This window comes from Zonotrichia leucophrys, chromosome 2 (genome assembly GCF_028769735.1).
Source record: "Zonotrichia leucophrys gambelii isolate GWCS_2022_RI chromosome 2, RI_Zleu_2.0, whole genome shotgun sequence".
Lineage (NCBI taxonomy): Eukaryota > Metazoa > Chordata > Aves > Passeriformes > Passerellidae > Zonotrichia > Zonotrichia leucophrys.
In genome coordinates this window covers 10,944,288-10,960,712 of record NC_088171.1, presented here as the reverse complement: position 1 = coordinate 10,960,712, position 16,425 = coordinate 10,944,288, and the positions used below count along the sequence as shown (strand labels likewise).

At 40.2% G+C, this 16,425-nt stretch overlaps 1 protein-coding gene across 9 annotated transcripts in view; it reads right to left on the bottom strand.

Moving 5' to 3' along the window:
* The window catches only part of ZMYND11 (zinc finger MYND-type containing 11), a 105,065-nt gene that overhangs the window by 3,276 nt on the left and 85,364 nt on the right, over positions 1-16,425 (bottom strand). For 8 of the 9 annotated variants that reach the window (XM_064703920.1, XM_064703916.1, XM_064703923.1 and 5 more), the window contains 10 exons: positions 15,063-15,140; positions 14,670-14,762; positions 13,118-13,205; positions 11,962-12,017; positions 11,068-11,145; positions 10,406-10,524; positions 8,539-8,746; positions 6,604-6,672; positions 4,241-4,513; positions 2,968-3,153 (listed from right to left, as the gene is read on the bottom strand). In XM_064703920.1, coding sequence (XP_064559990.1) covers positions 2,968-3,153; positions 4,241-4,513; positions 6,604-6,672; positions 8,539-8,746; positions 10,406-10,524; positions 11,068-11,145; positions 11,962-12,017; positions 13,118-13,205; positions 14,670-14,762; positions 15,063-15,140 — 1,248 coding nt within the window. Of the gene's footprint in view, positions 1-2,967; positions 3,154-4,240; positions 4,514-6,603; positions 6,673-8,538; positions 8,747-10,405; positions 10,525-11,067; positions 11,146-11,961; positions 12,018-13,117; positions 13,206-14,669; positions 14,763-15,062; positions 15,141-15,980; positions 16,000-16,425 lie in introns of those variants that run through there. The other variant, XM_064703924.1, reaches the window with a different exon arrangement.

Sequence of the window (16,425 nt, the reverse complement as noted above, 5' to 3'; positions counted from 1 at the left end):
TGCAGGGAGCAGCTGTGGCTCTCCATTATGTACAGCATGGGCCTCAGCCCGGAGAGCAAATTCACATCTGCTGGCTTGGAGAGATCAAAAAATGCTACGACAGGAGAGGACAACTGATCTGCGGGTCCTGCACTTCCCCTTACATATGCTGGCCATAAGTGTGGGATGTGAATCTCCACTTACAAAAGGAAAATAGTGTCATCTGTGCTGGTACCAGCACATGTGGCACTGGAGGCAAAATGCCAGCTGGCCTCAGGCCTCCTCTTTTCTTTGTATTTTCCTCTTTCCTTTGTATTTTCCTGTTTCTAAATGTTATCAATCACTTGGGGTTTTGTTTCAGACAGTACACATCACAGACAATTCTCATTCACTTAAAGACCACCTGTTGCAAGTTAAAATAAATATATCTGTAAATAGATTTGAAAGAGAAAAAAGTTAAAACTGTCAATGGAAATGACCTATGCACCAATTTAAATGAGTCTTATACAAAAATAAAAGAATTTGGAGAAACTAAAATAGAAACATTGTCAAGACCAGCAGTCCAGCCTGAACCCTGGAGGCCATGGTGGTGCTTAATCTCATTATTGTTACTGCTGCCTTTACACTTCTTCCTTTTCTTTGCTATTTACTTGAGGTATCTGTACTAAACCAAAATTTTCTGAAGGTATAAAAATAAAATTGGGCTAAGCCAATTGTGACCAGCTAGAGAAAGAGGAACTGTTATTCTTTAACTGTGCATTAGTCTTCTGAGGGCTGGAAGCACATCCCATGTCCTGTACACTACCAGCAAAATGATCCCTTTATCCCAGCTGGACTTGTTTTTTAGGTATGAGAAAAAGACAAATACAGTGTGAATAATAGCAGCTGTATTCCCAAGCACAGACATCAGCATTACACAAAACCAGAGGTCTCTGCTCCTAATTAAAAAGCAAAGCCACCAAAACTCATTTAGTAAGTGTGTTAATTACATGAGATTTTGGTAAGGAGGTATCATTATAATAGCAGCACACAAGTGCAGCACTACACACCAGGGACTGTCATTAGTAGCACTGAAGGAAGAATCACTGGGGAGCTGTGTAATTGGACCGAGTCCAGCTGCCTGGGGCTGTGTTGGCAGGCAGATCCATCAGCCTGAATGCAGAGGTGTTTATCCTGACCCTCCCTCTCCTGCCACATGCAAACCAGCTGCCTGCATGATGCCTTCATTTAGGCTGGTGATTGACAGATAGTTTGAGGCCACAGAAATAGGCAAGATTGTCAAATACTCTTTCTATCTTTTGATTGTTTTGCTCAGTAATGAAGCTTTATGTCCTCATTAATAAATTCAGTGATGTGGTACTAGGGCATTTTTTGATTAGTCTGAAGGATATAGTAAAGGCACATTGGAGCAGATAACTCCAGTCAGTCTCTCTTGAAAATTCTACCTTCAAAACTATCAAAAAGCAGCTAGAGCTAAGAGTCCAGCCTCACAATGATGTCATTGTGCCCCAGTTAGTGCATGTCAGCTGAATGGTGACAATGGTTCACATGTCACATGTGTGCTCTTCACTCCTGACAGAACAGAGGTAATTTGACATATTCTATAGTAGGCAAAGGCAATTCCATTTCCCTCTCCAGTGCCACAGGTAAGCACACAGGCCCCAGCAGCTGGTGACACACTAAGCACAGAAACTCCATCAAGTCAGTCAAAAATAACTTCTCTGGTCTGCAGAGGCAGGTAGACAGGGAGGAACTCTCTTATTGACAGACCCAAGCACTGCACCATCATAACACCCACAGTAAAACCTCTGTGAGGAACAGAAATGAAGGCTGAAGGAACTGGGGCATTTGAAGTAATTATTCTCTTTCCAAAAACCAAACTCTTAACTGTGATAGTCACTGATTGACTGTCTTGCCAGAGTATTTTTTCCATTCTTCTCCAGAGCAGAGTTTTCCCTGCAGGGCCCATTGTTTCATGTAAGCACAGGGACTAATGAGGCTGAGCAGCAGCAAAACAGCCTTTTACAGCAGAAGGCAAATGGGGCTGCAGGGGGTGACAGGACTGGCTGGTGCCATCTCCTGGAGGCTCCTGCTCCTCTCCAGCCCCACCAGTGCTACAATCCTGTGCCCACACCCCTGTGTGTTACAGACAACTGTCACAGTGCTGTGGGACTTCCTCAGTGATGGCTTTTGCTCCCCTGTTCTGTGAAAATTAACAAAGAAATAGCAGACTTTGTGTCTGTGCCAGGTCCCAGCTCCTGGGCAGAGCAGTTTCCACCTGCACTCTGCTCCTGGCAAGCAGCACAGTTTATGGTTCCTGCAGTGTTTGGCTAGGTGCTGTACAGCCATGTGTGAGGACACACTCCAGCCTGAGAAAACACCAGCCACAACCCAAATAAAACCAGGGGGAAGTTTGTGGTGTGTAGCAGAACAGTAAGTTAGATGTCTATTTTCACTTTTCCAGAGGGCACACCAACGTGGTTTTTGTAGCTGGTGCTGCAGAGTTGCACTTAAGGACCAAACAGGAGAGGAATACATTTCAGAATGTCGTGTCTTAGAAAAAGCAAGGAGAGGAAAAGGCCAAAAAGGATATCACTAACAGCCTTATTAGCAGGGGAATCTAAATTGATGCAGCCAGATATTGTACCCTCTGAGGTCTCAAGATCAAAGGAGTGTGAACATAATGCCAAGCATTTCTTATACGGAGTAAAACTGCATTTAGAAAAAAACATTTTTAATACTAAGATCTGATTGGACTCAAGAAGGTGTTGCTGTTAGCACTAACAAATTAAGATGGAAAGTAATCAAAATGCCAAGTTGAAATCTGGAGAAGATTTGAAACAGTTATATGAAGGAGAAAGTCTTAATGCTGAAAGACCAGTGAAAGAGCAGTGCAGCTAAAAGCAAGGAAGAAATCCCCTTCAACTGCCTGCAGGATGCATTTTACATTTCCACTTAACTCTCTTGTGATACATTTTTGACACTTACCCACTGCTTCTTCTTGGTCTGGGAAATCAGTTGCTTGTGCTGACCTGCTAGCTTCTTAATTTCTTCTAGAAACTCTTCTTTGCACTTCTCCTTTACCTGCTTACACTTTCTGTCCATCTCTCCTTGTGCGTTGGCCACAGCTTTGTTCACAGCCTGCCTTTTCTCCTCCTCCATCTCCGTGCGCAGCTGCCAAAGACAGACAGCAAAACAAGTCAAGGGACAGCTCTTGGAGTTAAAAGTGTCTTAATTAAACCTCTACTCTTTAAATCTCTATTACTGATGCAGGGGGGGGTCACCTAATTTGAGCTTTCTCCTATTTAGGAAATAAAAAATTGCTCAATTAGAGATATAACAAAAACAGATTTAATAAAAATAAAGATGTCACTGTATTTCTACTCTGCTAGGCATCTACAATAACAGCTAAGTAAGTTCTATGCGTAAGTTCTTTGCTCAATCAGTTTATAAATTTATTAATTTCTCTTTAAAAATATTTTGGTTTTTCCAAATCTACAACTGCTTATAAATCTACAGCAAGTGCATGATGGAAGATACGAAATAGAACATCCCTGAGTTCATTAACAGGTATTTATTTATTTTAGTGTTCACTGTCAGTGAAGTTCCTCTGCCCTTGCTCAGGTATCTAAACATTTGGTGTCTTAATCCTACAGGATTAACACTTGAACTCCCTAGGTTCATTTCACAGTCCTTCATCCAGAAGGAAATTCATCTTATCTTAAGACAGGTACTTAAGAGAGGTCAGACAAATCATCCTCCAAATTGCCCTGCTCTCTCTAGCCAAAGGTGACCAGGTCAAGCTTAGACATTGAATTTTAAACAGGTTATTATCAGATAAGAAAATTCAAACAAATTTCAGTGACCCTATTTGATCTTGAGGTCAGAAGATGGGCAAAAGAAGAATTATTTATGATTAGCAGTTAAACAATGACATTGTTTAGAATCACACTTAACAATGGAGAGAAACGCTTTGGAAACAGATACTCATGAATGAATGAAACAATTAGCTTCAGTTTTGGATCACAAATTTATTTCACTGGAAAGAATCAAAAAAGACAAGAGTTTTCTGTTTAAAGTAGGTTTGTTGGTATAGAAATGGTCTAAAAAAGCAATAATGGAGACTATTTTTATGTGGTCTCTTTGGAAAACATTTTTTATGAGTTTTGGTAAAAGAGGTTGTTACAAAAATAGAAAGAAGAAGAAATCCCCAAAATCTCCTCTCCTCAACCCAGGGTAGGTGGTTTTCAACAAGCGTTACCTTTTCCACTGCCTCTCGCACGACTCTCTCAGTTTCTCTTTTGTGATCAGCTTTCATCCTGTCCTTGAAATCATTAAAGATTTTGGTGTATTTGTCATGGCACATGTTCTGACACACTCCATCATTACTGGTCTGGGTGCTCCGATGCATCACTTTTGGAGAAGAGGCACTTAACTTCTTGGTCTGAGTTGAGACTGAAACTTTTTCAATGGGCTGAGGCATTGTGGGAATTTCCTGGCTTGAACTTACTGCTTCAGTTTCAGGTTCTGGCTCCTGCAGAGAAAGAACAAACTTGTAAATGAGATTGTGGAGAGTCAGGGACAAGCGTAGGAAGAATCCCAGGCTGTACGGTTAGATAGGACACCCCGACCCGTGCTCCGTGCCCGGCCGCACCCAGCCGGACGTAAGCAGAGGGAAATGACAGTGACTGCCCAAGCCATAAAAACCCTTGTGACCCCTCAATAAACGCCATTTGCTGTCCACCACATTGGTGTCAGGAGCATATGGACCGAGTGACCCTGGGCTTTGGGCCACCGTGCCAGACTTAGAACCAGGTCGCCACGCCTTGAAGGCAACATCAGATATCAAAATAGAATAAGTCAACCTGTTCCCTTTTCAGGTCCCCCTGAAGAAAAAATGTTATGTGAGGAATATCAGTGTAATTAATATGAAAGGTGTCTGCTGAAGACCTGTAGTGCTAATGGGATGTGGGATCCCTGTGGAAAACCAACTTGAGAGTGGGCAGGCTCTTGGGTCAGGCTTTTCTGATTTCAGCCAGCCTCACCTCCCCAAAAGTATGAAAAACCTCAGAGGCTGTGCTGACTCCTGAGGATTGCTAGAGGTTTGCTAGAGATATTTTTCCCCCACAATATTCTGCCTAAAGAGACTGTAGTTGCATGGCCAAGGCTCCTGGATTGTTTTGGCAAACTCTGGGCTTACTCTGACCCAACAGGCTGCCCTGGAGTCTGTGATATTCCACTGACTCCACAGAAGTGCTGCAAAGATTGATCAGAACTTCAAAGGTCCTTTGAAGATGAAAGGCTAATGAGAGCCTGCGTCTTGCTTCCAATAATATGAAACTAGACTTGATGACCACAGAGGCTCTGTATAATTACACAATTATCAAGAAAGAAGTCCCTGTTACTGTAGTGTACTGCGCTGAATTCAGCTGCCTGTGTTATTACAATGTAACACCAATGGCTCCTGCACTTTAGAATAGATTGACCTTATACTCCTGGAAGTGCTTACTGTTATTTGAGGTGTCTGAAGACATAAACAATTTTTTAAAATTAAAGTTAGATCTCTTAATGCTCATTTAGCAGTGTAGAGACAAAGCCTTGCTCAGGACTGGACTTAGTGCCTGTCTGTGTGATGAAGCATTGCTTACACCATTCAAAAGGCTGACTGTGTATTCCCTTTTGCAATCAATTACTCACTGAGAGGTCACTGTGATTGACTTCTGGATCACTGATCAGAGTTAAGAAGGCAAATGTTAAGACATAAATATATGAAGCAAATTACAGCATTTGCTTGACAGAAAACCCAGTAAGAAAGGGAGATTACAGGAGGATGTCTGGCCAATCTTGCACTCAAACCAAGTTTGTGCCCCAGGGAGCAGAGACCGTGTCACTGTCCCCATCCATGAGGCTGCCTCCTGCAGGATCAGGTACAATAGGGAGGCAGGGAATGAGGAGTGTCCTTGTCCCTGTTCCAGCCACCACAGAGAGCTCTGCTCTACAGAGAGCTCTGCTGCTCCAGCCACTCTGTAGCTCTGCTGCTCCAGTCCCCGCAGCCTCCCCTGCACGGGCATCCCGAGCCCTCTGGCAGGGAACACACACATATGTGCAAATGTTTCTCAGCGTTCCTCTCAGCTGGAAGGAGGCCAGGAAAGAGTCCTTGGCGGCTCGGGAAGAGATTTACGGCTCTCTCTGTAAGTGCCCCCTCGTGTACACGAGCAATAGCGCAGCCCTTGGTTCCCTGATCCTGCAAGCGGGATACATAGGGAAGCCCTGCAGACAAAGTGGGTAAGGTGGCTCAGAAACTTAATAGTCTCGATTGAACTTCCTAATTTTTGCTATTTATGAGCTTGCTGATATGCTGAATTTGTTATTAAAAAAGAAATGTTGTAAGCTGGCTTGCTTTATTCACGATACAGAGTATTCCAATGATGACACACATTGCTTGCATGTGGGAGGCATAATTACACTTGTTTTAGCAGGGAGTACCAAGCTGTGGGGCTGGAACTTCCAAGGCTAATACTGTAACATCACTAAAAGGTGACTGAAATTGAAGGAGTGCCTATTAAAATTTCAGACTTTTTGTACTTTGCTATCTCTAAAAACACAATAATTGAGGTTACTCACTTCTTTCTTGAGTTCCATACTCTGGTTACGTCGTCCTTTCTTTGCTCGTGGTTCCTGAGTAACCTTCAGCTGTGAATATTAGGAAAAGCATGTTGAATCAACCCAAAAAGCAGTTTATTTAAGTGGCTTTCATTGTAACATGACTGATGTGCCTTTTATTTGTGATTATTTGCAATTATTTAGGGTATCAAATAGAAATGTTAATGAAATGTTCTTAAATGAGAAGTACACACAATAAACTTTCTACATCATCACTGATGACTATGACTGCACGAAGGAACAAAATTAAAGAACAAGTTCTGCCATTCAAAATGCACTTGCTAAAATACTCTTAATAATTCCTTTCTTCATTGCACACACAAGTTCAAACACTTGTTTTCTGAGATATTCTGATATTAGTGACCCATACTTAGAAATCAGATCTTGTTGGATGCCAGAAAACAGCAGTGATTATAAAGAGAATATAAGTATGTAAATATGGTAAGATCACCCAGACTGGATTATTACTGGAGGAGTATGGAACTTTATGCTTTAGAATAAAAGTCAGTATCACAGTAGAAACAAGGATGAGATCTAAGTGGATGGTAATTATCTTACAGGGCTTGTAGAGAAGTTCTTATGCCTGCTTCTGAAGCATGGCTAGCACTAGCTAGTCTTAGTAACAGGATATTGCAGACTACAGCAGAACAGTGAGTTTGATGGCTACTCCTGTGTTCCTGTATCTGGGAAACCAGTAAAACAGGTATAAGCATCAGCCGAGTCAAGTATGAATAGTTGGCATTGAAGAGAAAATACGTAAATGGACACTTCAGACCCTGTGACTGACACTTCTAAAAAAAATGGGAAAATACCAGTTTTGTTATTTATGACCATTTTCCTGTTTTATCACAGGCTGTTGTATGACTGCACACACAACTTTAAATAAAGGGGTTAGAAAGGGGTAGCTAAGCAAACCAGGCTAAAAAATCTTAAACCCACTTTGATAAGGAACAACCTCCCACCACAACATGCACTTTTATAAACTTTTAAGGTTTTAGTTCCAGACTGGATGATAGACCTGTTTGACAAAAGGACAAAGGAAGAGGGTAAAAATATACCAAATTTTTTTAATAGAGACTTGGAGCAAGGATACGAGTTTTAAATGAGGAAAGATGTTGCCAGGGAAAGGGCTGCCAAAAATACAGAGAAGCACCCTGCAAACTATGAAAATCTTACTGCCAAGTCACTAGAAGTGAATATATAACACCCTCTTGAACAATGAATGATTAGTAAAGATCAGCTATGATAAGGGAATTTTCATGTGGAAATGTAAAGCTTTGGATCTTGGCCATTTGTGCTCTTTGTTAAAACAACATGATTTTTCTTGTTTTGCAGAATTATTTTTAATTACTTTAATCAGCTGCTGTTCACATGGTCCTCAAGTGCAATGTTTGCACCTAGCTTCAGTTGGACGTGCTGAAAATGTCATGGCTGGTGTAACTTGTGGATCTGAAGGCAGAATAGAGCTCAAAGTGAGCATACTCCAGCTGTGAAAAGGCTGAGCAGCCACAGGGCTGTCCCTTGACAGGGCTCCAAGAAGGCAGTGTTGCAGTCCATCTGATATCTGTGACATTTGACTCGAGCATTCCTATTTAACTTTAGAAATCTTGATCTGTCTCATCAAGGTGCTGTACGTGACAAACACTTTGAAACTTCACAAAGGTCATCCGAGAAACTGAGGAAAGAGGGAAAATCTAAATTCTTGCTATTACTGATAGCAAGATAGGTATAATAAGGGGGAACAAGTGATAGGGAGAATAAATCTTTAAACCCTCTTGTCCTCACAAACCTGCAGACAGAGCACAAGGCTAATTAACAGCACATTAATCAAAACCACACTGACTTTGTACTCTTTAATGAATTTCCCCCAATTGCTAATATTGCAGCAGCACTCACTTGCTCATTGCTAGTGGAAGAGATGCTGGACTCTGCCTCCTCTTCCCCTTTGTCCTCATTCTTTGACTTCCAGAATCTTCCCTCGCGGAGGAAGCGCTGGTGCAGCTCCAGCTCATCACAGGCCTTCTTCCAGCCCATGCTGCGCTTCACGTGCAGCCGGTGGATGTTCACTGTGATGTCTTGAATGTTTTCAGAGGGGATCCAGGCCCTTGTGAACACAGAACACACAGTTCAGAAACATGAAAAACAGGTGAAGGATCTCAACCTGAGAAACTGACTTCAAAAGCAGTTTTTCATAATGGTCGATCACTGACAATTCCTTTTTGATTTTTTTTTTTAAACTCAACACATTTGAGAAAATGGACTGCATGCTGTTAGACATTTTTGTTATTATAAATACTTGTTAAAATTGTCAGGGAATGTACCAACTCCTCACCTTGAATAGACACATTTTGTGTCCTGAGCCCCTGTCTATCAGGACTGAACTTCCATGGGGACTATCATGCTTGTTTGGACTGAATTCATGCCAGTGACATGATTCCAAAGTTACCTTGTCCACTTAAAGGTGTTCAGAGAATTCTCAGTGAGTTAGATAGGCAGGTCTTGACATTTTGAGAGGTTATACCAAGCACCAGGCAACATTGGACATTGGATATAGAGTCACTGCCATGCACATCTACCTAACAGATTAGATACTCCACAAATGACATGTTTGTGAAAAGATTCTTGATTCTTGCAATATAAATTTAATTTGAATAAAGACAAAGAAACAATGTTAGTTTACACTAACCAGAAGTTGGGCCTTTTATCCAAGCCCAGCACAGTAAGTAAGCAATGGCACTGCTGTTAAACATCCTTTGCCTTTTGTATCAGCACACATTTAAGAAATAGCAAGCACCTCATCCCACAGGTGCCAGGTTCCTTTATTAAGTAATTTTAAACTGTGTGAACTTAAAACCAAAGATAACTAATTAAATAAACTGTATTCATTAACAGATCCAAGGTAAAAACATTCTGTGACTGAGGCACCAGTAAGGATCCTTTACTTACTTTATAACCATTAAAAAGTCTTGGTAGCTCACATAAAAAGTGAAAAGATGTTATATATTGTGCAAGTTACATGAAAGCAATTTAAATAAACTGTTACTGAATTGTCTAGGTTCTTTTGGGATGCACCAAAATATACCATCTCCTAACAACCATTAATTACTTGAGAAATGTCTCTTCTCCTCAAATTACAGGCACATAAATAAAACAGTAAAATAATCCAAACCAGTACATGCACTGTCACACTGCTACAAACTTCCTAAATGCTGAACAACCAGCTGGAGAGAGAACCAAAAGCTGATCTCTAAGAGACAAGTTTCCAGTGCAAAGAGGGATTTTCTGAAATTGCAAACTGGCTCCCAGCAGGAGACCTGTCAATGTTCTAGCAGTGAGACACAAACATTTGTGATATATATCATGATACCAAACCACAAAATTGTAGTGCCTCAGCTCAAATGAGAAACTGCCTGAAGTCAGTACTGCTGGTAGAAGGAGTACATTTCTGTCCCATTTTCACCTTGGCCTGGATTAGGAGACTGCTACACATTTGAAGAAACAGCTTAAGTTCACTTACTGTCTTTAATTAAAATGGCATTAAGGAACATCCTTCTGGCAACTGTGGAAAGAGAACATCTGAGCCACTGAATTTGGACACTTCAGATGTGTTAGACTGAAATTTAGATTTTCTGAAACAATTATGGCAAAGTATTCAATATTTCTAATACTGGCAACAAGCTGAGCCAGGATTTACAACATGACAGATGAGATAAATTCTTTTAATATTGTTTGTAAGAAGCAGCACATGGAATTAATAAATTACCTTTGGTGGTGATGGCCAAAAAAGCGAACATCAACTTGATTGTCCTCTTTCTGCATGACTTTGGCTGGCCAAAACCCAAAGCCTTTCATTTTGGCCCAAACCAACTCATGATTAGGTATCTGGAAAAAGAAGTTGGATTTATTAGTGGATATGAAATATATTGCTATCTCCCACAAATATTCTGCTGTAACACTATGCAAGTACCTTAAGAGCGTGGTTACTATTTGTGTCTAGTGCTATTTTCACTTTTATCTTCTTACATTTCCTTGTTAGATAGATTGCTTGGATCAACTTAAAAAAACCCCTAAAACTGCAAAGTCTGAAAAGGGTACAACTGTCTATTGAAAACAGAGATCCTAAGCAGCCTAAAAATTAACTTGTCTTTCTAGCTTCATTCAGGAGCAGAGTTTTAGTTCTGTAAGCTCCTTATTTTCTTGTGAAACTGTTGTAACTGGCTGATACCCAAGGTTTATAACCTATATTGTTACAGCTTTGAACTTCAATCAACACTTCACTTGTATAAAATATCCAGGCTTACAGAGTCTTAACCATGCTTTTGATACCAGCACTGTGAAATGGAATATTCAATGCATTAATGACACCAAAACTGCAGTCTTTCATACAGAAAAGCAAACAAATAAAAATCTGTGTCAGCAACATACACAAGGATAGCAGAACCAATTGTCAGGTCGTGCATTTGACAAATAGAAACAGTTCTTGCAAAGCTGCAGTTCATCCAGCTGAAAAACAAACAAGAAAAAAGGTAAATAAGCAAAAAAAAAATCCTATTTATGTGATTTCAGTAGCATCCCTCTCCCTTAAGTAGTACAATTTTTCAGCCCTGTTTGCTAATTTGGTGGAGTTACCTCTGTCCATGCAAACTAAAGGTGTGAAATTGAGGTGGGCTGTGAGAGGCTGAAAGACAACCTGAAGAAACATTATTCATGTTTCAGAAAAGCCAGGCAGAGGGAGACTAACTGACATATTAATGATCTATTATAGATGAAATGCAAAGAACAGTTCTTAAAATTCATCAAATATTTAAAGTACATTGTGAAAGAAGTAATTCAACTGTACAAAAGGAAAAAGTGTGCCAGCTCCTCGGCTTTACTTTTTGGTCTCCCCAGAATATGGAGAATGATGACATTTTTTGTTTTTAATGACAATTAGAGAATTTAGTAGGAATTTCACCTCAGATTCAATTTATATTAGTAAGTACAATTATTTAAAGTCCAAGATTCAATTTATATTAGTAAGTTCAATTATTTCTAGTCCAAATCTGTATTGCTCAATTTTTTTCAAAACTAAAATTTGAACACCAGTTTTTTTTAAATTATCACCTAGTTGCAAAAAAAGAAAAAAAACCAAAAAACCAACAAAACCCAACCTACAGCAAAAACCTAAAGAAAAAGTAAAAGGAATTCTGAATCAGCTGCTAGACTGTCTGGAAGAAATTTATAATTCAATTTCACATGCTTTTTAATTTGTAATATGAAGAATAATTTCTTAGATTTTGAAATGAAAATGAAGTATCTTGGTTACTTGGCAGTACTTACTTCATGGCAGGTGTCTTTGTAAAGCATCCTTGCTATATCAGCTTGTTCACTGTCCGCTGTAAATTAAAAATAGTTGGTATAAACAATCACAGTATGATCACAGTGCTCACAAAGATTTGCAGCTGTGACATTCATGCTATAATTGTCATTCTTAAGAAGAAAAAATATAATTTAATCACTTGGGCAGCCCTTCCATTTAAAATTTTCTAACAATCAGTTCAATATTTGTTTTCTGTGTCATATTTATATGCCACAATACTGCTTTCACACTGAACAATGCAAGTACACATCTGAGGAGGAGCAGCAGCAGGGAGACACAGTTCCTCTTAATATGGGTTTAGTTCCTTTCTCTGTTTGTGTCTGAATGGCACACTGCAGTTATCCTAAAGCATCTCCTCTCTGCTCCGTGCCCTGAGTGATGTTTCACAGACTGTTCATCACTGAGTTTCCCTTTACACCCCTGGATTCCTCTCCTGGCATATTCACATCTCTCCCCACCAGCCACACTGTGATCTCCTGGGGCTGCATTCCCTGGTGCCACCCTCCTCCCAGTTCCCCTGATGGGGACAACTACACCCTTCCTGAGATGGTGGCTCTGAAAACAGGACCTGGCTACAGCTTCTGGACATGGTGGTGGGGATTTTTGACTTCCAATCAGTCACTCATTACCTTCCCAGTGCCTGGCAGCTTCTCTGATGGCTGTACCTCCACACTGCACCAGCAGCACACTCCTAGTGTGGATGTAGCTACTTTTGCTTTCACAATATGGCAGATATTGCCCAAAAGTAAAAGCAATATGTCCATAGTACATGTTTCTGCTGACACAACACAGAAAATCCTACTCTACCCTAGGAAAACATACATATATTGGCAAAAATCTGCAGTATAGACTGACTTAGGACTTTGCTGAAGAAGAAGCAGGATGGAAAAAGTGCAATTCTCACTAAGAGGTTTATTCAGGGAGGATGAAAATAGTTTCTGTAGTAGGTGGGCCAGAAAAGACCCTAAAAAGTCCTTATGCACTTTGATTTTCAAGGGCTTTCAAATTACCTCATTCACACTTAAGACTACTTAACACCAAATTCATCCTGGACTTGTGAGTTTCCTACAAATAAAGACATATCAAACAAGGCAAGCAGTAAATGTAGTACTTTACCTCCATAGAAAATCACTGTGTTGTGTAGAAGCAGTTGAGCATCTGCTTTGAACTCCTCATAACTCCTGTACTTTCCTTCATTTACTTTCTACACAAAAGAGAACACAAGGCTGTGAGAAAACTCTTCAAAGTGCTCTACCTGCTTTATGCAGAGGAGCTTTCACAGGAGTCTGCATTATGCAACACAGATCAGACACTGCTTTTCCTGCATACAAAAGGAATACTTACAACTCTTTGACATGGTTTGTAAGTACCTGAGCTTTGGCTGCCCTTTATGCAATGCCCAGAAGTAAAATAGATCCTTTAATACTTGACCAAGTTTAAAAAATATTTTCTTGGTTGAAAAAAGGTGAAGCTGCAGGAGCTGCAGCATAAGGTGTAGCCCAGAACATTTGTTCAAACTGAAATATGTTCCCTGAGGTGAACATTTTGTACCCTAAAATATCAGCTAGTTTCAAATCAATGTTGACTGCCTTTCAGGACTGAGCTTCCAGGATCTTCACTTGACAGTCTGTGTTATCTGATGAAAGTTGATTGTCCCAGTCTTCCAAACTCATAAAAAATGCCTACATGGATCCATGCAATTAATTTTCTTAGTATGGCTTTGTCCAATGGGGAATAAAGTGTTTTCACTTGGGCTCTCTCAAGAACATCTATGACAATTCCAATCATCAAACAAAACAACATCAGCTTGTAGAATGTTATCAGAGCCAAAAGACCTTCTATGGAAGCAGGAGAAGTTGACAGAGGGAAAGGGAAGATCTGGCCTATTTTCAGGCTCAACCAGTGTTGCCAGCACTTCTAGAAAGCAGCAGTGCTGGTCTCCAAAACTGTCAGTGAAGCTATTGTTTATTTGTGCATTTTAATAATAAAACAAAGGCTCTTCACATCTGTGCTTGTAAAGGGCAAGATATACCACAGCACTGCCTACAATCCAGTTGCAGGAATGAGTAAAAATGAATATGCTGTTTATTATGGTCATGTGCAGTTGATTTATATGAGTCATGATCAGACCGTTGGCTCAGAAAAAAGGGACAATATTTTTATTAGTACTTTATTTTTGGAACAATTAATGCAAAACAGATGTTTTGGGTGAGTCTGGTTTTTCATGATCAACAAAGTGATTGGTTCTCTATGAATCATTCAGATGTTTATAAAGCTGACACCCACACAAGGGCATAGTGACTGAAATCAGAATATGGCCACAAACATTGGGCCAGAGAAGCACACACAGCCACTTGAGTCTATACTCATTGATTTAGCTAAACAGTAATTTCTCTGAAGATTTTAGCTACCTGCAGATGCTAGTGTAACCTTAGTACAAAAGGAATTGAGGATACTGTGTCTGAAAACTAGGCACCACTGAAAATGGTTTTTACTCAATTACCTATTTATGAGGAAAAGTTTGACATGCTAAGCTTCCATACCTAATGCTGGATACAATACTGAAATACTGATCACAAAGAGAATTAAACAGGATTAGGACTTTTCAAACTTGCACTATAAAAAGACACCAAAACCAGTATGGAAGTTGGAAAGCAAGTGACTCTACCTCCTGTATAGTAGGAACATCAACAGCTGAGTGCACCAGCCTTCGATACATTGGGTGTTTGTTGTCCTTCCCTTTCTTGTTTAGATCTATAGCCTGAAAGGACCATGAGACAGCATTTGTTATTGCATTGAGAATCTGCTTAAAACACATAAAAGAGGATTAGAAAATGCAATAGTTTGGAATATTTCAGGTGGGTACTACACAAGGGCAAACTGGGGGCCACAGGCCCATGGCATACCCTGGTGAGACTGATCCAAACCTCAGGGCCTGGGAAGTGTGTGTGAAAACACACAGTGCTTGTGACAGGAGAAATAAAAACCACCCTCTGGTAGCCCCCACAAGGATCCTGGGCAGTGCAGCAGGGACTGAGCAAAGCCCCCAGCCCAGACTCACCCGCTCCTTCATCCGGGACACGATGAACCGCAGGTATGTGCTCATCTCTTGCTTACTTGTGTTTTTCTTCTTGATACTCTGCCAAAGAAAAACAGCAGCATATCAGTATTTTAAACTTGACTTCAAAATCCAGCCAATAAACATTTCCTCTGCATTAACACTTGATTTGAAAAGGTAACTTTTGAATCACATAAAACACTATTTCTTAGGGAAAATCTTTTCTGAGAAATTAGTAACACTAACACGCCACTACAGCCATATCTGTTACTTTGAATTATGTCTGGGCTGAGAACTTCAGCTACAGAAAAATTGCAAGTTTTATTTCCACTTGTATCCATAATAGTTTGTCAAAACCTCTCATAAAAAAGTGTCTAATTAGAATAAAGCAACGAAGAAAGTAATTTTAGGGAGCAGCTGAAAATTTATTTAATGGTCTTTTTATTAGCAAGGCATTAATAATTTTAGTAAAATAAGAAATAATTTAAAAAATAAGATCCTGTACCATCTACAAATTATGTGCTGACTAAGCAAAATGACACCATCTGGGAGGAAGACAAATTGGCTCTAGCCAGTAGAAACTCAGAGCACTTTTTACTGCTCAAGAAACAGCAGTCTGGGAGTTTTGTGGTTCTTCCTTAACAAAAATTAATCCAGATTCCGGAACACAGATCACTACTTTTTAGCAGTTCAGGATTCAGAGTTTTCCCCTCTCATTTTAGATTATTATAGAGACTTACCCCACCCTTCAAAGTACAACCAGGCTAGTGGGAACCCTGCATACCAAAAATGTGCTGCTAGAGAGAAGGTGTCTCTGCAAACACCTAATGTGCTCTTACAGACAGCCTTTCCAATCCCTGGGCACAGCTCTGCCGAGCTACAGCAGCTGCCTGCAAAGTTCTACCTCCTCCCTGCTTTTACCTCCAGTAGCTCTCCCAAACAAAAGCACAGTGAAACACCAGCATGGGTTCCAGGTCTATTATCCTGGAGTGTTTCTAACTGCTCACATCTCCTGCAAGGCATTGACTCCTCCTCACACCTTGTGCACTGACTGCCAGGCTGAGCTCTCCCCTTCTCATGCCTCATTTCACCACCTGTGTGCAAACTGTGTGGATCAAACTGGCTCAGTTACACCTGCATCCTCAAAATCTGATGGTCTTTAGCAAGATCCACATAATTGTGCAGATGAAAAAAATGAATCCATGTTCTAATATGTAAATAAAGGAAGCTTAAAAATTATCTGTCACTAGAAGTGTGCTATTTTTCATTGAATTACTTCCAATGACTCTGGACATAGGGCTCACAGACATTGAGTACAGAGCACCTGATTTTACAAATTTACTTGGCAAGAATAAAATTACACATT